Source organism: Mercurialis annua, linkage group LG5 (assembly GCF_937616625.2).
Source record: "Mercurialis annua linkage group LG5, ddMerAnnu1.2, whole genome shotgun sequence".
Taxonomy (NCBI): domain Eukaryota; kingdom Viridiplantae; phylum Streptophyta; class Magnoliopsida; order Malpighiales; family Euphorbiaceae; genus Mercurialis; species Mercurialis annua.
In genome coordinates this window covers 9,029,162-9,050,922 of record NC_065574.1, presented here as the reverse complement: position 1 = coordinate 9,050,922, position 21,761 = coordinate 9,029,162, and the positions used below count along the sequence as shown (strand labels likewise).

The window sequence follows — 21,761 nt, the reverse complement described above, 5'->3', positions numbered from 1 at the left end:
TTTAGTATAATTTAGTTTATTGTAATTTGTATGTTAGTTGCATAATTTGGTTCATTGATTGGTTGCATTTATGTTTTGGTCAGAGTCAGATGTCTAACTGTGAGCAAGAGCTTGTTGTTGTTGCTTCTTCTGCTGATAGTGGTGAGTTACCTCTGGCCTCAGAACAACAGCATGGTGCTGCTGCTGAGGGCTCATCTCAGCCCTCTCAGCAGCAACATGTTGTTGATGCTGATGGTGCTTAAAATAACCCAAAACCAGTAGAAAAGAAAAGAAAGGCAGTTGTAATGAGATCCAAGGTTTGGGATCTCTTTGAACGCATTTGTGATGAAAATGGAAAACTGCTATTGGCTAAGTGTCTGCATTGTGCTAAAGTGTATAACTCTGATACTAAATTGAATGGGATGTTTAAAAAATATGGCATGTTTAAAAAATCCTCATTGTAAAGATACTAGGCAAGCCTTACTTACATTGCAACCTGTTAAAAATGTGGGTGATGGGGGAGATCGGAAATTAGGAACTTGGAAATTTTCACAAGATGCTATTAGGGCTGCTCTTGCTTATATAATTGTGGTTGATGAATTGCCATTTAGATTTGTTGAGGGTATGGGTTTTAAAAAGTTAACGAATGTTGCTTGCCCTAGGTTTAAAATACCATCTAGATGGATTGCTACTAGGGATTGCCATCAATTGTACCTAGATGAAATGTTAAAACTGAAAACTTTTTTAAAAAGTCAGAGTCAGAGAGTTAGTATTACAACTGATACTTGGACAAGTATTCAGAGGGTTAACTATATGTGTGTGACTTGCCACTGGATTGACAATGACTGTAACCTTCATAAGAGAATTATTTCTTTTGTCCCTGTTTGTGGCCACAAAGGTGATTATATTTCTAAAACTTTAGAAAACTGCTTGCTTGCATGGGGTCTGAAAAAGGTTTTCACTGTCACAATGGACAATGCTGGCAGCAATGGCACAGCCATTGCTGCTTTTAAAATTAAATTGCAGTCATGGGGCACAGATGTAGCTAGATGTCAATATTTGCACATGAGGTGTATTGAACATATTTTAAATTTGGTTGTTTCTGATGGTTTAAAAGACATGAACTCATCTGTCAAGAAAGTTAGGGATTATATTCGATATGTTAGGAATAGTCCATCTAGACTGAAAAAGTTTAATGATCTTGCTTCTGATGCTGCACTTGGTACTAAAAAGTCATTATGTTTAGATGTGCCTACTAGATGGAACTCTACATATCTTATGCTTGAGACTGCTTGTTTGTTTAAGTCTATTTTTGATTTTTATGAAGAAGTGGATGAATCATTTAGAACAGATATGGCAGACAATATTACTAATTTTCTTGATTAGGAAAATGTAAAGAAGTTTGCTAGATGTCTTTCTTATTTCTATATCACTACTTTGAGGATTTCTGGATCCTTATATGTGACAGCTAATATGCATTTTCAAGAGATTGTTGACCTGTCTTTTATGTTGGATGAAATGATTGCAAGTGAGGATTTACAGATTGCACAAATGGGAAAGAAAATGAGAGAGAAGTTCAACAAATATTGGGGTGACCCCCATAAGATCAACAAACTCATTTTTTTCTCACATATTCTTGACCCAACTTCTAAAGTGCATGATTTGAAGTTTGCTCTGTCTAATTTATTTGGTGTTGAACATGGACATGTCTTGTTTGAAACTATAAAGCATGAGTTGACTGAGCTGTTTGTTGAGTACAAGTCTAGTGAGGGATGGTCTGTTTTTGCTCAAATGCCTGTCCTGGCAGTGCCACCTCCTGCTAAGAAGCACATTTCTATTATGAAGGCAAAGTTTATGGAACATAATAAGGAAATGGGAGAAACTGGCAGCAAGAAATCCGAGTTGGAATTATACCTGAGTGAGGCCACAGTTGAGAATAGGGGTGTGCAAAAACCGACCGAAACCGAATAACCGAACCGAACCGACAAATTTGGTTCGGTTCGGTTTGAAAAAGTAGAATATTTTCGGTTGGTCGGTTCGGTTTGGTTTTTAGAGTAAAAAATTTCAGTCACTTTTACACGTAAACCGAACCGAAAAACCGAACCGAACCGAAATAACCGACCGAACCGGCAGGTTCGGTTTGGTTTGAAAAATTAAATTTTTTCAGAATTTCGGTTCGGTTCGGTTTCTTAAAAAACCAAAAATTTCGGTTCGGTCGATTCGGTTTAACCGAATGCACACCCCTAGTTGAGAACGATGATGGTTATGATATTTTGAAGTGGTGGAAGCTAAACTCAGGTCGTTTTCCAGTCCTTTCGAGGATGGCTCGTGACATACTTGCTGTTCCAATTTCAACTGTTGCTTCTGAATCTGCCTTTAGTACCTCTAGCAGAGTTCTTGACTGTTTCAGGAGTTCATTAACTCCAAAGTTGGTGGAAGCATTGGTGTGCACCCAGGATTGGCTTCAGGCAGAGACTGTTCCTCTGCTGGTTGAAGAGTCCCTGGATGAACTTGAAATTTTTGAAAAAGGTTATGTGTTCTAACCTGTAACTCAGTTCTTTTTATCATTTTTATTTATTGGTTCATTTTGTACTTGGCTAATATATTGTTTTCTTTGTTAAATGCAGATTTGCCAAACTGAATGAGTCCTTCAACTTGAGGTTGGACTCTTTTGGTGATCTATTTTTGCTTTTGGTGGAAGCATAAGCATGATGTGTTTGTTCTGTCCCTATTTTTGGTTCTGTCCCTGTTTTGATTGCAAAGAGGCTACTGAAAAGCCTCAAGTCCTGAACTGAAATGGTGGTGGAAGCCAGATTGATAATCTTCATTTTTAAAATGTAAAGTGTTCAACTCATTCTCTATTTTTTTTCAATTTTTTCACTAAAATTTTGACTCTACAATTTTGAACTCTTTCTGTTTTTAATTATATAATGCTTCTGAATTTTTTAAGTTTTAACTTTTGTGTCAAATTCTGAATGTTTAATTTAAGTCTTTTACCATGTATTATTTCTGGATCCTTTAAACTGTTACTATTCTATTTTTGCAAAGACATTACTATTCAAAATTTCAAACTTAAATTATTTTAATTACCTTCTCAGTTTTAATCTTATTTTTTTGGGCTGTGATGAACCTTCCACCACTTCAAAATCTGACCTACATAAGGCCTTTTAATTTGTATGAGATGGCTAATCACAGAGCAACCGTGCGAATAGGATCGCCTTATAATAATCTGATAATTTTAACATTCTGAGCCCCTTTTTTGTAAAAACCTTTTTAGACTTTAGTATCTTTTTAACTTTAAGTTGATTGAATGAGTTGGTATATTTTGTGTAATCTAAAACTGTAATTTTTTCATTCTACACAGAATGAAATTCTGGTTGTGTGAATTTGCTGGTTGCTGCTTTGCCACTTCTTCTGAGTTCCTGCAAATTATGCCTACATGCCTCTTTTTTTGATGCTATATACACCTGTTTTTTGTAAAGGGTACAGAAACACACAGATTCATTTGATTATATTGTAATTTATAAATGCTAATGATATGTAATAGATAGCAATTTAGAAATTATAGCAATATATACATTGATTTGCTTCTTGTAAGTTGTAATTTTGTAGTACAAAATATACACTTTATTTGTACTACTACAAGCAAAATGGTTTAGTAGTTTGATTTTTACTTAATTTTAAAGGCTTTTGTATGTATTTTTGGGTATAAAAATGGGCCTCTTTGTCAGGCCCAAACCGAAATCAAATCACCGAAATCACACCGAACCGATCGACAATTTCGGATATTTTTTTTTCGGTTTTTGGCTAAATTATCTACGGTTCGGTTGATGATTTATACAACTTCGGTATAGCCGGTTTTGGCAGTTTTGAAACCGAACCGACCGAACCGAACCGATGCACACCCCTATATCTAGTAAACTTCAAATAGGAAAGTTATTTCTATTTAGTAGTAAGGTTGTGTTTAAATAAAAAGAAATTCTTTATCCTAAAGGAAGCTTATTCAGGAATTACTGGATAAGCTTATCTTCCTATTCTCTTAGATAGAAGTTTGTATCCGAATAAAAAAAGATCTCGTATGTTTATTTCAAGTATGATTCTTCGTATAGCAATACGTTTGAGCTATATGTTCGAGTAATAGTAAATTCTGTACGACTCGATTCTATTATAGTTATGTTAAAATTCGGTTTCTATCAATTTTTTTTTTTATTAGGATCATATAAACAGATTCATTCTGTGATTTCTCATCTTACATTAGCAAATAGCAGATTTAACGGCTATTAATCACCCATGGTCCCTGACCTTTGGGGTTCATGCACAAAACCCCCTGAACTTTAAAAACGGGCACAAAACCTCCTGATTTTTGTGACGGCGTTCACAAAACCCACTAAACCCCAAATATGACCAAAGTATCTCTGGCGCAGTCTTTTTTAGTCATTTAAAAAAAACTGACGGCGCTACATTATCTGCCACGTCATCAAAATCCCTTAAAAAATTCAAATATCTAAAATACCCCCACTGATTTAGAAAAAAATAAAAAAAACTAAACAAACCCAATCTAAATTAGATCATTCGATTAACCCAACAACCGATCCAACCACCAACCACCCAACCACCGTCGCCGCTCAACCACCGCCGAAAATTTTCCGGTCAATTTTTTTTTTTTAGAATTATAGCCGCCAAAACATAAGGGGTATTTTCATCCATAAGGTCCGTTAATCGCGCCGCCATAAAGATCAGAGAATTTTGTGTCTGTTTTTAAACATCAGGCCCAAAAATCAGGGGCATAGGTGATTAATAGCCAAATTTAACTGATTTATAATAATTATTTATTTAAAAAGGAAGATACAGTAAAATCATACTAGTACAATGTTTTTTATATTATTATAAGGAAAAAGTAAAGCATTAACTCATAAAATCCTGAAAAGGTGCTTACAAGAAAATGAATAATCAAAGTGAATATGCGCACGCCGGTTTTAAACAAATGAATAACTGTGATCATCTTTTGACAAAAAGATTAAAAAAGTGATCTCACCTATCAGTATCATGCCATACCATGACCAATTTTATTGGCTTCTTCTACGGATATATTAATGCTTTCTTGGAATAATTGCTCGAATTGTATTTTAATTTTGAATAATTGTTAGACGCAAAGGTTGTACTATGGTATTCGTACAAAAACTAAAGAGTAGTTTGCCATATTTAAATATTTAATTATAATAATGAAAAAATGAGATAGTATCAAATTTGAGGGTCTATCTATTTATTTTCTCAAATATTGGGAGCATATATGAACTTTTTGTACATCACTTAATTTTGGTTTCAAACTTTAGAGGCATAGGTAACTGTTTTTCCTTAGTCACGTAGGATTACACGAACACGAACAAAGTTGGGGAAGTAATGAAACGGTGCAAGGGTTTGACTGTTTAATTTTTCAGACGTAGAAGCTGTAGATAACCTTCTCGGACGTTTAAGATTTATTTGACTCCGACTTTGAACTTTAGGGATATAAATGTTTTTTTTCTCTTATTTTAATAAAATTTGCATTTTTTTCCTAAATTTACGTGGCAAGCTGGACAAATTGATGGGGTGAGACTAATGACACTTGATAAAAAAAAAAGTAAATAACACTCAATAAATCTGATGGCCATATAGAGCAACCCAAATTAAAAATTACAATGTGATTTTTATTTATAAATCATAACATTATTAACGAAAAAACCAAAAAACATTGTACATACAAGAATAATTAAGTTACCTCCACAAGTTTAAAATATGAATTCTATAATAACAAAGTTGGATCCATCTCATAAATAGAAAAAAATTCAGAGAAATTTTGCCATGATCTTAATTCATGCAGTAGGAATGTGAACCATGTATTAAATATATGACACGTAATATATATTATTAAATCTAGCAATAAATCAACAAATATTATATTAATTCATAATATTTTAATTTGAATTAAATATATTTTATTGTTTGACTATCACATCCAACAATAATATATGCTACTATAATTAATAAATTGTTCATAAATTCAAATGATATTTAGTTTCTGTTAGAATTTTTCCAATTTTTGGGTTTTATTGTTTCATTGTTGAAACTTTAGAGCCTAAAAAGAGAGGCTTAATTACTTAAAAACCACTCACCTTGAATTTTTTTTCGTTTATACCCTGACCTAGGAAAAAGTTCATTTATACTCTGACGTATGTATTTATGTTTCACCTCTACCCCGAGGCACTAAATTAACTTCTTTTCTTTAAGAAAAAAGTTTAAAATAGTTCTTCATTTTTAACCTAAGCTAATTAGAGATTAATTAGAAATGAATTTTTCTCTAAATGAAGGACTATTTTGAACTTTTTTTTAAATGAAAAGAGGTTAATTTAGTGCCTCGGGGTAGAGGTGAAACATAAACACATACGTCAGGGTATACATTAATTTTTTTCTAGATTATGGTATAAACGAAAAAAAAGTTCAAGGTGGGTGGTTTTTAAATAATTAAGCCAAAAAGAGATAGTCCCAAAAAATGAAATGATTTGGGTTGTAACTGTATGAATCTGTTTCCAGAGTTTTGGCAGAAATCCCTGATTTTGCTGATAAAAGACTGTTGTCCAATGCAACAAAGACAAAAATTCTATTTAAAATAAAAACAACAAACAACAACTGCATTATAGTGTTGTTTCATTCAATGTGCAATCCTAGAGATCTCCGGCTTATCCAACGATTAGGGCATTGTGCCTTTGCGTTAATTAAAAAAAAAATAAAAATATAGTGCAATATAATATTTGACTAATTCTATGTGCAACTCAATGTTGGTAAATATGGTTCGAACAGAAATGGGTGAAGAATTTGAGATTTAACCGGAGTTAAATCGGTTTTCTCCCGTATTATGATTTATAGATATGTAAGAGTGTTTATTTCATACAACTGTTTCGTCATGCTGTTTGTATAACTAGCCAATTAGCAAATCTTATAATTATTACTTATTTTGTTTATCATTCAATTTTCACATGATTAACGCACTATTGGTTTATTGCACGAATGTCGTGGCGCAGCAGTTATGTTAATTTTCCGATATGTAATATGTTTAAATATTATTTTGTCAAAAACATATAGCATTAATGCTTACTATTTTATTGTACATAATTATCCTTTTTACTATTTAAAGATCAAAGAATATCGCTAGTCTAGAGGTGGAATTGTTGTCTTTAACTTTTAATTTTCTAGGTTCAAATTTTAACATGTCTGATTTCTTTTATTTTCGTTGAGTAAAGACAATTTTTAATTTACCAAAAAAAAGAGACAATTTTTAATTAAATCAGACCGTATCAGATAAAATTTGACAGGTAATATGTACGGTTCTCTGGATTAACCGGATGACGAATAAACCGACCAAGTTTGAAAAAATTTAATGGTTTTTTTGCATAGAGGGTTATTATAGTAACCCCAACTAAACCTAGTCCGGTTCATGGTTATTCCGGTCGAACTGGACGGTACAGTTGGGATTTCGCAACATAGTGCAACTACATCCATTTATTTTTTAAATTTAAAATACGTTTTCAACATGGCCATTAGAATTGATCGGTTTTCTAAAACTTATTATATTTGCTGTCAAAATAAAATTGAGCAAAATTCATAAATTGAACAGAATCACACCATAGTGAATTTGATAGGCAGTTTTTCAAAAAAAAAAATCCTAAAAATATTTATCATACTCTAACAATGGGATGTACGAATAATTTATTAACAATAAGTAATTAAAAATTATAAAATTACAATTGTTTTAAGTGAGAGATAATTTTCTGTTATATTAACATATATATAAAAAGAAAACAATCCTCATTTACATAATTAGACAAAAGAGTTAGAGTTTATTTAATTTAATTTTGTTTGAATAATTGTATGATAAAGTTATTGAGAAATGAATGATAAACAAAGATATAGAAAAGGTACAAATATGTTATGGGAGTGTTGCAGGCAGATAAGCAAATGGTCAAAAATATAGTTGGCAAAGTGGGGATAACTCATCTTCCAGCCAATTTGTCTACCCACTGCCACTAACCTATTCAATCCCCTAACCAATCTCTAATTCATTCTTTCAATTCAACTAGTCAAAATTAAAGACACAAAAATCATATATTACTAGGACCAGCTCCCCAATCTGCCAATTTTAGAAATAATACATCCTTAATTTAATAATGGAATTAATAACATTTATCCCTCTAGAAACTTCACACAAAAAAATTACAGTGTTTTCTATCTCAAATTTATAAAAAATAGTTACTATTATTTTATGGGTACAAGTTTTCAAATATTTGTTTAATATATTGACAAATTATATCAATGATATCCGAACTTTTAAAATTTATTATTTTAATACATAGTTTTTACTTTTTTTTTTTTTTTTTGAAAATCAATAATGATATTAAAGGATATCAGAAGCAGTTACAGACGTAAGAAATTCAGGGAAATGGGAAAACCATTCCTGATGACCTGAAATGGAACGGGCGTTTTGCGCTAACACGTGCGCCGCCTGATTCGCAGATCGCCTTACAAATAAAAAGGATAAATTACTAAACTGCTTCGCTAAACTAGTGACATCCTCCACAAGCAAGTCCGGATCAATCAAATTCGGATTTCGGATTTCCTGGACAACTTCCAAAGCATCGGACTCGATAACAAAATTATCATAACCACGCAACCAACTAAGAGCTTCTCTAAAACCCATCATCTCAGCTTGCCTTGCATTAAAATCACCATGCAAGCAAACCATGCGAGCCATAATTACGTACCCCAAGTGATCCCTTACAACAATACCAAGACCCACACTGTGCTTATCTTTGAATGTTGCAGCGTCCACATTTACTTTCCAAACGCCAGGAGCAGGAGCCGACCACCGAATAGAACCATCACCTGAGATAACTCCCACTGATCTGAGTTGTTTCGACGAGATGTTAGCAGCCTGCCAAGCCACCAACTGATTACTTGCTGCTGCTATAATGTCCGACGTCGTCGACTGAGTATTTTTCCAGACCGCTGCATTACGGTTGAGCCAAAGATTCCAACAAATCAGAGATACAATAGCAGCATTATCCTTATTCAGGGATGTCATCCAAGAGTCACACCAGTCACCAAACGAACTCCAAGAAGACGAACTGAACTGAAGTCCAGCTAACCTCCAGCATTCCAACGCCACAGGACAGGCACAAAATAAGTGCAACACTGACTCAGGATTACCTGAGCAGACTGAGCACACATCATATAAGAACACATGTTTTCCAGCTAATGCATCCACCGTAGGAAGGTAGCCTGAGTATGCCCGCCAAAGGAAATTACGAACATGCAGCGGCGCCATTATTTTCCAGATTAAACCCCACTTCCTCGCCGGCGGATCGTCAAAAACACCACACAGCTCCTTGTAGCAACTTTTGACTGAAAACCGACCTTTACCTTCCAAAACCCAAGTCCAAGAATCCACGACATCCCTGTGACTAAGAGGAACACTCAAAATACGATTGGCATCTTGCTCCCCAAACATGTCCTTAATAAGACCATAATCCCACACCCTGTTTGCAGTGTCCATAAGTTGAAAAACTTTAGCTTCATGGAGACCAACAGGAGCTTCACCCTCCACGTAGCCAGAATCTGAACTGAGAAGCCATGGGTCATGCCAAATCTTAGAATTTCTGCCATCACCGATCCGAATACGAGCCCCTTTCTTTACAACCTCTTGGGATTCAAAAATGCTTCTCCACACAAAACTAGGGTTCGACCCTAACTTCGCATCAAGAAAAGAAACCTCAGGAAAGTATTTGGCTTTAAATACTTTTGCCATAAGGTTATCACTTGAGTTAACAAGCCTCCAACCTTGACGAGCAAGCATAGAAACATTAAATGCCCGAATGCGTTTAAAACCCAAACCGCCAAACTTCTTGGGTACGCATAATTTTTCCCATCTTGCCCAATTAATGCCTTTGCGATTAACTTGATCTCTTCCCCACCAAAAAGAGTTCATCATACGCTCTAAATCATCGCAAAGCCGAAGCGGTATTAAGAAGACATTCATCACGTAGTTGGGCAAAGATTGCGCAACCGTTTTAATTAGAATCTCTTTCCCGCCTCTAGAGAGGAATTTAGAATTCCAACCTTTGATCTTGTTCCAAACGCGGTCTTTAATGAAGCCTAAAATCTGAGACTTGTTCTTACCAACTAAGGACGGAAGCCCTAGATAATTACCCTGGTCATCAACACTGGCCACACAAAGCTCATTACTAATGGACATTTGAATATCATCAGTGACATTAGAGCTAAACAACATAAATGAAAAATAAAAATAAAACCGTAGTTTTTTTTAAAAGTTAGACAAATGAGTATAATTGAGATACACTTATCAAAATAAATTAAAATTAATATTTCTAAAATGTTGGTACTGTACATAGATAAAATAAATGTGAGATATTTTTGAGTGAATATTTCAAAAATAGATGATTAGAAACTATAATAGCAAATCCATAAAAGCTCAGGAATCATTAGTATAAATTTTTCAATTTATTTTGTCCAAAATGTCTTTTTTTATTTGAAAGGAGAAATGTCTTTATGTGAATATAATCAGTCACACTTAAACTATTGTACAAATGTACTAATTATTTTAGTTTCAGTAATGAACATTCTAAAAGAATGTTAAAAGTGGAAATTAGGCCCAGCACGTTAAAAGGCCTAAATATTCTCATCAGCACCGCGCGGCCCAGCCTCCATCTTTTTTACGACCTTATTGTTTTTGTATTGCAGATTAGTACTTTTCGTTTCTTATTTTACCGTTAATCTCATTTCAAATATCTCACAGCTATTAATCTTTCGCTATAATCTAGGTGTTTTGTCTGTCATTGCATGTTTAAATTTCCTTCTTTTTCTCTTTTAACCGCTCCATTTCCTTACTGATTTTGTGTTTTCTTAACTGCTCATCCACGATTACTTAGTGTTCTTTGCATTCAGTTTTTTAATTTCATACTCTTTACAAAATGGTTACTACTCGCTCAGTTTCGAAAAAAAATCCTAAATCTCCCGCTAAAATCCCTAAACGAAAGAATCCAGCGATGAAACGGAAGATTGATTTTGTGGAGACTGCAACTACTGAAATGAGAGTTTCAGATGATCATGATGACGATGACGACGATTTCCAGGAAGTTCCGATGCAAGTTAAGAAAAAAATGAAATCAAACTTTTCTGTTGGTGAAAGTTCTAAAGCTATTAGAAATGTTAAGGTATTTTAATTATTTTGTTTGTTACATTTTTTTATTAATTGCATTTTATTTGTTATTTATTAGTTAATAATGTGAATATTGTGTGATTTGGAATTTTTAATCAGTTTATGAATGCTTATGTGGTTAATTTACTCGTTTATTTAGTATTGTTAATTTATATTATAATTATCTTACTAGTTTCTAATGGTTATCTGTTTTTAGTTTTGTTTTCTTATTTTATTATAATATACATATATTTGTATATAGATTTGTTTTTGTGTTACTATGTGTTAGTTAAGAGCTTGTTTTTCATTCATTTTTTTATTACAAATGTTTCCGTTCAAATTTAGTTTTAATCATAGTTTACCTAATGGTTGTTAATGGGAATCTAGCTTTTTACTTTATATTATTGTAATATCTATATGGTTTTCTATATGTTTTCTAATGATGTTTTTTCTTTTTGCTATATTATATATTTTACTATTCATATGTTTATCAGTTTTAATTTTACTTTTCAGGATTGGGACTATTTCATTAGGCCTCATGAGCATTTTCCGCACAAGATTATTCACAATGCTGGTGTTTCTGTCATTTCAAATATCAAAAATCTTTTACAACCTGAAACTTTAGAAAGGTTTTCAAAATCTGTTTTTGGATATTTTTTACGCATGAAAGAGTATAAACTTCAAGGGCAGTTGATTCACTGTTTACTGCTTAGAGAAGTTAAACAGCCTGTTAAATATGAGTTGTGGATTAAGGTGTCAGGAAAGTTTCTTAAGTTTTCAATCGACGAATTTGCTTTAATAACCGGTTTGAAAGTTAATGGCAGTGTTGATTTTAAGTCTCAGAATACTGTGTCTTCTGACTTTAGAAAAAACTGTTTTGGAAATGTAAGGAAAGTTTCAAAAAAGTTTTTGGAGGATAGCTTTGTTTCTAAGCGTTGGAATAACGAGGAAGAGGCTTTTCAGATGGTTGTTTTGTATTTTATTGAGAATTTTCTATATAACAACAAAGATGAGTCAAATGTTCGTGATAAGCATTTTGATCTTGTTTGTAGTGGGGAGTTTGAAAATTTTCCTTGGGGGAAGGATTTGTTTCATTTTACAGTGGAGTATTTGAAAAGTAAACTCAGTACTTGGAAAAATTGTGATTTTTTAAAGAGAAAAAGTTCAAAAACTGGTCATCCTAATTCCTCTCGATATGATGGATTCCCTTTGGCTTTCCAAACTTGGTTTTTTGAGTGTTGTCCTACAATTGAAAGCGCAGTTGCAACTAGTTCAGGAAATGAAATTCCTCGTATACTGCGTTGGGAGGTGTTAGAGGTCCAAGAACGCTCGTATTTCTTGCGAAACCTATTTGATCAAACTGCTGACCAGGTATTTTAATACATTAGTCTAGTTATTAATTAAATATCTATTTGTGCAATATAGTTCTGGTACACTGGTGGTTCACTTTTAGTAACCATTAAGTAAACTGACTCAGTTTTATCATTTATATTTAGTTGAAATTAAGCAATTTACATCCCACTGGCGAGGAGAGGTCATCGCTGGATTTAGAAGGTTTGTTTGTCAAAGGAAAGCGTAAAGTTGAGAATGAGCCAGAAGCAAGTGAAGGAATTTCAATGAAAACTAAAATTCATAAATTGTTTTGGGATCAATCTAAGTTTTACCATGAGTTTCAGAATTTCAAGATATTTGTAGAGAGTCAGTTCTCTGGTATTAATACTCAGTTTGGTGAACTGAAAGATTTGATAAAAAATGGTGTTGGTGGACAACCTATTCAGGTAATTACTTAGTTACTATGTTGTATACAGTTAGTAAACCATTCTTGTTCATTTAGTTTAATTGTGTATTTACTTGTTTTTTATTGAACTGTTTTTCAGGTTGAAGATAATGATAATGGTGTGAATGATTTTCATCGTAATGATGACAGCGAAAAAGAGGAGGATAATAACAAAGACGAAGATAATAAGAAAGAAGAAAGTGACGATGATGAAGAGGACGATGGTGCTGGTAATTTTGCTTCTGATTCTGTTATGAGTGAGAGGTTCAATTATGAATATAAGTTGGAAGATGATGATGCTGTTGGTAGTGGTGAAAAAAATGATGATGAGGGTGACAATGTTACAAAAGATAATATCAAGGTAATTTTTATTTATATTTATATTTTTAAGTAAAAGTTCTAATATCTATATTTTTACTAATAAAGTTTATTTTTTTAAGGCATTTTCACTGCAAGATGGTTCAACTTCCAATGTTGAAGAAGTCAACACTCAAAGCACTATAGGTGTAGCGACTTCTTCGACGTTTGATTCCATCGATCTTAGTGCCCTTGAGGAAGCTGCTGTTCTTAAAATGGAATCTGAAAAAAAAGCTGCTGTTCCTCCTGCTGAGGTTTTTACACTATTAGCAATTTACTTGTAGTTTACCAGCTGTTTGCTAATGCTTTACTAGTTTTTGAATTTATTATTTTATGTTTTAGTTTACCAATAATTTACTTGTAGTTTTCTAATGGTTAACTAATTTTGTATTTTTAATCAGGCTTGTGGGAAAGATGCAAAGAAAGATGTTGCTGACGACAACAATAAAAATGAAGATTCTGAAGATGACGATAAAGATAGTGACGGTAATGACGATGATAATGAGAATGATGACGGTAAGACTAAAGAAGATGGTAAGAAACCGGATGAAGACGAGGATAATGAGAAGAACGATGGTTCAAGTCATGGAAATGTCGCTGATGATAGTGGACATGAGCAGCAGGATGATGTTGATAGGGGCGAGAAGAAATATGATGAGGGTCATATAGTTTCTAAAGTGGTTGACACAGCTGTGAAATATAGTGGAAGGGTACTTTTACTTTTTAAGTTTTTAATGTAAATTGTCTGCTGCGTTTTCTATATTGTTATTAATTTTTTTTCTTCAGGGTTTCTGTTTTGATAGCGGTCCAAGTTTTAAGTTCGATGAATTAAGTAGTCAAAGTACCGTTGGGGCAGAAACCTGCTCTACATTCAATTCTAGCGAACTTAATGCCCTTACAAAAGCTGTAGAGCTTGCTGAGAAAGAAGCTGCTGATAAGATGTTGGGCCATGGCGTTGATGAGGATGTCGGATATGATGAGTCCTTACTGACTGATATGGTCAATAAGATTGAAAAGGAAGCTACTGATGCTTTGTTGAAAAAGGAAGCTGCTGATTCTGTTGAAAAACAAGAATCTGAGGTATATTTTTTATCTTACTTTTTTAAAATTTTTGTTTTTTTATTATTTGCATATTAGTACTTTACCAATACATTTTTTTATGCTTTTTATATAGATAAAGAAGGCAGCTTTGAAAGAAATTGCTGTGTATCGAGGCAGTCCATCTGAGGTAGTACTTCTATAGATTTTTTTATGTTGTTGTTTTACTTTTTATTTTCTAAGTGTTTACTAGTGGTTTACTATTTTTCTAATTGTTTTTTAACAGTTTACTTTTCATTTTTTTCTCTAATTTGTTTGCTAATGGTTTACTAATCATTACCATATTTATTTTGTAAATATAAATATAAATAAAAATTACCTTTATAGTACTTCTATAGAATTTTTCATGTTTTTGTTTTACTTTTTATTTTCTAAGAGTTTACTAGTTGTTTACTATGTAGTTAACAGTTATTTTTCTAAGTGTTTTCGAACAGTTTTACTTTTCATATTTTCTCTAATTGTTTGCTAATGGTTTACTAATTATTATCATATTTATTTTAATAATAGTAACTATCATTTATTCATTGCATTTTTCTTTTTCTTCTCAATTACAGCAAATTGAAAAGATTGCCTCTAAATTCAAAGTTGCTGATGTGGTGCCTCTAGCATTTGTTAAGGCTAAGCCGGATGTGGTTCTTAAGAAGGGATTGTTTCCTCTTGATGATGATATTTGTAGAGATACAGGTTATGCGGGACAGATGGAGTTTAATAACTGGGTTGACGAAAAGTTTAAGTAAGACTATAATTGTGATATGTTATATTTACCATTTTTTGCTAGAAGGATTGCTTGAATGTTTTTTTACCTCCTATTTGTTCTTTTTTGTAGTCGAAATGCTTATGAAGCAGGTTTCGACATTATCGAAACTCCGTTCAATTATGGCGTGGATCAGGTGGATAACAAAAATTGGTTTCATTCGCTTAATTACTCGGGTGAATTATTACAGTGTCGTGTAAGTATTTCTATTTTTACCATTTGATGTTATGTTCTACTTATCTACTAAATGTTTACTAACTGTTATAGTTATTTATAATTCTACTTTTCTTTACAGCATATCAACATTGTTATGTACTACATTCGTAAAAGAGCCAAGTATAGACCTGTTGGTGGTGTGCGAATTACGACAACTGACTGCCTCTTCGATGATAGAATGACTTCATACTATGTGGCATACTTGAAGAGGAAGAAGCCTGAATCTACTTCAGTTACTGATCGTAGTCTTATTGCAAAGTATATTTGTGGATACAAGATGCTTTGCAATACACATTGGGAGAATGTAGATGAGGTGTTGTTTCCAATGAACATGAAGAAGCAGAAGCACTGGATTTTGGGGCGTTTGGTCTTCAAAGAAAGATGCATATATGTGTATAACTCTATGAGTTCAAATGTGGCGAAGAAGTCTGCAGTTGAAGCAACTACAAAATATTCTGTTCTAATTCCACTTTTTTTATCTCAGATGAATTTTTATGAGTTGCGCAGTGACATTGATCTGACTTCTCAGCCTTATTTGAATAAGAATTCAACTGATGCTTTCCGTATTGAAACTGTGGATGATCTTCCAAATCAAAAGGATTGGTATGTTTTCAAATTTACTATTTGTAAAATTATGCAGTTTTGTTGAATAATTCATTTTTATGTTTTTTATTCAGCGATTGTGGTGCGTTTTTGCTTGCTTTTGCGGAGTTTTTGTGTCTGCGTAAAGAAATACCTTCTGAATTTAATATTGAGAATTATCGTGAGCGTGTTGCATTTCTTCTGTACCGCTATGGCAATATGAAGATAGAGAGAAATATTGTTAGCGATGAAGAGGTTGAAGAGGAGGTCCCAAATCCAAAGAGGAAAGGGAAGAACAAGATCTGAAGCTTATCATTTTAGCTTAGTACTTTTAAGTTTTTTTAGTGTTTTGTCTGAACAAGATCTGAACAATATTGTTTTTTTTCCTATTATGACTTTGTTTGAATGACTTTGTTTGTAATGGCTACTGTTTTAGTTTTAGTAAATGGTAATTGACTTATACTGTTAGTAATGTTTTGGTAACTGGTTAGTAAACTTATAATATTTTTTATAATTTTATAGATATTAACTAAATTTCCTTTATCAGTTGTATGTTGTAGTATACTTTTGATATTGTTTTGGTAAATTAATAGTAAGGTAGTGCTTTATAGTTAGTAGTCTATAAAGAAATTTTTAAGATTATATCATTTTAAATATCAAATTAAATATATTAAAAAAGTTGATAGATTTAAATGAGATTATAAATATTATTAATATTTAAGTAAAGAAAATAAATTATAAATAAAATTTTTTAATAAAACTTTATAAATAGATGCTACGTAACTTATTAGTAACCTATTAGGAAACCTATAGTAACTTTATAAATATATGTTAAGCAACATATTAGTAAACCTCTAGTAATTTATAAAACATGTAGTAATAGTTTAGTAATTTATTATTTATCACTGTCTTAATATGTAAGTAATTTATTATTTATCACTGTCTTAATATGTAGTGACATATACTTTTTTGATATATCTCTGGTAACACAGTAGTAAATAATTGGTAAATGGTTAAAATTATAAGAAACAAATAAAAAAAAGAAGGAAATCCTTTAATTGAGCCAAAATTCAATGAATTACAAATCATTTAATCAATGTATTTAGGAAATATATTTGAAAACTAAATTTTATTATTTTGGTATATTTTTACATGTCTTCTTATTATGTCCTCTTTGTTTGCATCTTCCACACTGATTTGTCTTCTTTATTTCATTTGGTGCCGTGATTCTTCTTTTCTTTGGTCTTCCTGCTGGAATTGCTCCTATTGGCGGAAGAACTTCCATACTTTCAACATTGGCAGGTAAATCCCAATTATTTTGGCTAGGCATTGGATAGACAACTCCTTCATATGTGGAAAGCATATTTTCTTTAGTGAAAAAGTCTGAGCAGTATTGATATGGTTCTTGGTGTAGTTTGTTTAATATAGCAATAGCATGTGGACATGGCATTTCATCCAATTGAAATCTGCAGCATGTGCATGTTCTTTCATTAAGTTTTACTATAAAGGTTTTATCACCATCTTCCACACTGTGCAAACCTCTAACAGATGTTGAAGCCTGTTGTGAAAAACATATATTTGACAGTTAACTTACCATTAGGCAACTCTTAGAAAACAGTTAGCTAATATAGTATAGTTGAAATTAAAATGTACTGTAATTGAAAATTTACCTTCATTCTTAAAGATGATGCATAGTGATTTCTGAGTTCATGTTCTGCTTTGTTTGTCAGCTTAGTAAATGTACAAATTGCAATATTTCTGTTAGCATAACTCCATTCTTGCATCAAACGCCTCAAACTTTCAAGGAGCGTTGTTATTGGTAATTCCCTAGCTGCTTTGATTGCTGCATTCAAAGACTCGGCGATATTCGATGTCATTGTCGAGTACCTAATATTTTATAAATTATGATCAAACTTGTTGTAATTTATATAACAAACTTACAGTAAATATAAAGGAAACTGTCAGTTAACTATATAAAGAATAGTCATATCAAACTTATAAAGAATTATCAGTTAACTAATATAATTTTTTTTTAGTCATACCTATTAGCTTTACAATGTGCTCTTGCCCACTTCTCGATCCCAATATCTGTTAGGTACTTTCGAATTCCGGCATTAATGGCATCAAGCTCTTTCATGTAGTAGTCAAATCCCTTAGTTGTGTATGATCTTGCAGCTCCATAGAAACAGTCTCTCAATGTATCCGGATCGTGTTTGAACTTTGATTTGATGTTACTTAGCAAATGGTACATACATATTGCATGACTTGCTTCAGGAAAAACCTTTTTGACCCCATTCAATATACTCAAATGCCTATCTGAAACAATACACAGCCCATTTCTTCCACCAAATGCTTCTTTCAATTTAAAAAAAAAATATTTCCAGGAATCATCATTTTTGGAATCAACAACTGCAAAAGCAAGGGGGAAAATCTTACCATTTCCGTCTTGTGTACTTGTTGTTATTAATGTTCCACCGTAGTTCGACTTCAAAAATGTTCCATCTACTACAATTATTGGTCTACAGTATCTCCAACCTTTAATAGAAGCATCTAGAGCCATAAACATATATTCAAATTTGTTTTCATCAGTTGTATGAAGATCTACAACTGATCCTGGATTAGTTTGTAGAAGCATGTGCAAATATCCAGGCAAAATTGAATACGAGTCGCGCGGACTACCTCTAATTTGGTTTAGTGCCTTTACTTTTGACCTCCATGCCCTATTGTAACTCAAAACAATCCCAAAATCTCTCTGAATATCTGCAATAATATCAGCTGGAGTATAGATTGTTTTTATATCCAAGAACTTCATTTTTATATATTCCCCTATTATTGAAGCTGTTGCTTGCCTTTTGTCATCCATTCTTATATTTGGTGGGCATGTGTGGATGTTTATCATTCTTCTAATCACAAACATATTTGTCTTTCCATCTCTTGAAGCTCTCACTGTCCACCTGCAATCTTCATCAATGCAAATGACTATATATTCTCTTTTGCAAGACTTACTAACTTTATACTGAAATTGGTTAGCAATCGTGTAGAAACAGAAACTTGTCTTCATAGTTTCTTTGTCTTTGAAGATCTGTCCAACATAGATTTCTGTTATTTTTGGATCAGTGACGATGTTGATTTCTTGTGGTTTACTTTCAGCTTCCTCATCTTCTTTTCTTGTCTGGTTGTATAATATTTCTGCATATTTTATAATATCAATTGCAGTGCCACTACTAGACGTTGTATCCACAAATTGTTCTTCAATAATTCCAATAGAAGCTTCACTGTTGATATTTTGTATTTGTGGCTGACCTTCAAATTTGTTTGTTGTAACACATAATGGAAAACTGGTTACTCGCGGTTCATCTTTTTTCATTTCAATGTAGAATTGCAGGCTGACATTATCTTCAATTTGTAAAGTTTGGTAGTTGCTTTCTAACTGAAATCTGATTTCCATTTTGGTTTCCCAACTGTTTACCTCTAGTTTACCTGCTATCAATTCCTTAATTTCTTCAAAGGTTGTGTTTTCCCTTATCAGTATTCCTTTCATCTTGTAGTTGGAGTAATTAAAATGCTCATCCCATACTCCATCATAGTGCACAAGAGCCTTCAGTGTTCCTTTTGCTGCATTTTAATGATTTAACATTAGTAACACATATTAAACCATTAGTAAACTATAAACAGAATAACCATTAAAACTACTATAACAACTTTATAAAACTAAAAGTACACTAACTATCACAAACTTGAATGTATATTCATTCAATCTATTAGTAGAGCCTTATTTACTATTTAGTAAACTATAACACATCATTAAACATTAAAACTACAATAACTCCTTTATCAAACTAAAAATACACTAACTATCGCAAAATTGAATGAATATTCATTCAAACAATTAGTAGAACCTTATTAACCACTTAGCAAACTATAACACATCATTAAACATTAAAACTACAATAACAGCTTTATCAAACTAAAAATACACTAAGTATCACATAATTGAATGAATGTTCATTCAAACTATTAGTAGAACCTTATTAACCATTTAGCAAACTATAACACATCAATAATCATTAAAACTACAATAACAGCTTTAGTAAATTCAAAAATCACTAACTATCACAAAATTGAATGAATTATCAATTAAGAACTGCAAAAAAAAAAATCAATGTATTCAGTTATAAAATCATTCAATTTAAATTTGAAAACAGAAACCTATTTATGCGATATATCAGATATAACAGTTGAATTTGAGTCGCGATTTATCAATTTCAAAATTGATAAAGAATGAGTTGAATTTGAGTCGCGATTGATCAATTTCAAAATTGAAAAAGAATTTGTTGAATTCGAGTCGCGATTGATCAGAGACTAACCTGAATCACTTAGTAAACTCATATCAGCTGTGATTCCTCGATTTTTATCTTGAATCGGGTACTGCGTTTGATTTTGTTGGAATCGTCTCTGAATTACTGATTATGAATGGAAACTGTAAGTTTGATCTTGAGAGAATCTTGCGACATGGAGATTGATTCAATTTTGGAAGAGAACAGCTCCTATTTAAGAGAGTCGTAATTTGGCAAATCAGGAAGCTTATTTATTATAAAAAACTTATGACAAACGGTATTATGGTTAGCATTAAATTGTTGTGGTAGCCGTGAGATTATTTAGCCAATTTAGGTGTATTTGTCTAAAAAACTCATGTTAAAAACTATCAAATTTGTTCAATTTGAGTATGAATGGATTTATTTGTATGGTATTTTTGGAAGTAGAATAGGGGCGTATCAAGAAATATTTGTAAGCTAAACTTCTGGTTATTAAAATTTCAAATTTGTTGCTTAAATAAATTTATAGTAATAGTGTATTAAAAATATTTTGATTTTCATAATTCAGCCTATTTTTCCCTAAAAGGGTAAATATTTGTTTTGTTTTCATAACCCTAAGTTATTTCTAAAATACAAAAATAAAAAACAAAATGCTTTTTGCATAACGGATTAGCAGCTAAACAGCTGTAGTTTAGGAGAAGAATGAGCCAGTCAGGAGGTTAAAACGTGGCAGAGACCCAGAAAACTTAGGTGGGACCAGAGTGGTGGATGTTGACGTGACCCGGGTTCGGTGGGGGAATGGTTTTTTTGGTTTCTGCTCCCATTCTCCCTTCACATTTTTTTAACGGTCATCTTCTCTTTGTTACGACCGTTTCTTGCATTTTCAAATTTTGATTTGAATTTTTCCCTGCCGTCACCGTTGCCGTCATCTTGTTAATTCTACTTATTTTCTGCTCTCACTTCATCCTTCCATTTGTTCCATTTTGTAGTCCTTTTTGTCTTTTGTTTTTGGCTTAAGGTCTGAAAAACTACCGACCTTTCAATTTTTTTTCAATAGCACCCTCACCTTATAATTTTTTCAATAGCACCCTATTTTGTAATTTTGACTTTCAATAGCACTCTAAAGTAAAAAAATTAGATGATTTGATTGCTATAAGGATGAAAATTTTCAAAAAACTAAATTTAAAGGTGAAATCATACTTTTTTCTACTTGTACACTTTTAAACAAGTCTTTTAACTTAAAAAAAGTTCAAATAAGTTTTCGATAAATGAGTTTAATTTGATAATTTATGGTGCTATTGAAAGTCAAAAATACAAAATAGGGTAAAATTGACTGTTTTACAAGGTCGGGGTGCTATTGAAAGCCAAAAATACGAAATAGGGTGCTATTGAAAAAATTACAAGGTGAGGGTGCAATTGAAAAAAATTTAAAAG

General features: G+C 32.3%; 2 protein-coding genes across 2 annotated transcripts; one reads left to right on the top strand and one right to left on the bottom strand.

Annotated features, from left to right (window-relative positions):
• The first annotated feature begins 14,533 nt into the window (after positions 1-14,533).
• On the top strand, positions 14,534-16,109 carry LOC126681411 (uncharacterized). Its single transcript, XM_056105667.1, has 3 exons — positions 14,534-14,589; positions 15,014-15,409; positions 15,509-16,109. Exons 2-3 carry the CDS (start codon positions 15,251-15,253, stop codon positions 16,076-16,078), a joined length of 729 nt encoding a protein of 242 aa, XP_055961642.1. The 5' UTR covers positions 14,534-14,589; positions 15,014-15,250; the 3' UTR covers positions 16,079-16,109.
• A 1,034-nt stretch (positions 16,110-17,143) lies between these two features.
• LOC126681410 (uncharacterized) lies at positions 17,144-21,256 on the bottom strand. The gene is made up of 8 exons (XM_056105847.1): positions 21,197-21,256; positions 20,123-20,155; positions 20,039-20,058; positions 19,920-19,930; positions 18,054-19,626; positions 17,665-17,898; positions 17,558-17,569; positions 17,144-17,477 (listed from the first exon to the last, which is right to left on the bottom strand). The coding sequence occupies exons 1-8, from the start codon at positions 21,254-21,256 to the stop codon at positions 17,144-17,146; spliced, it is 2,277 nt and encodes a 758-aa protein (XP_055961822.1).
• Positions 21,257-21,761: the final 505 nt, after the last annotated feature.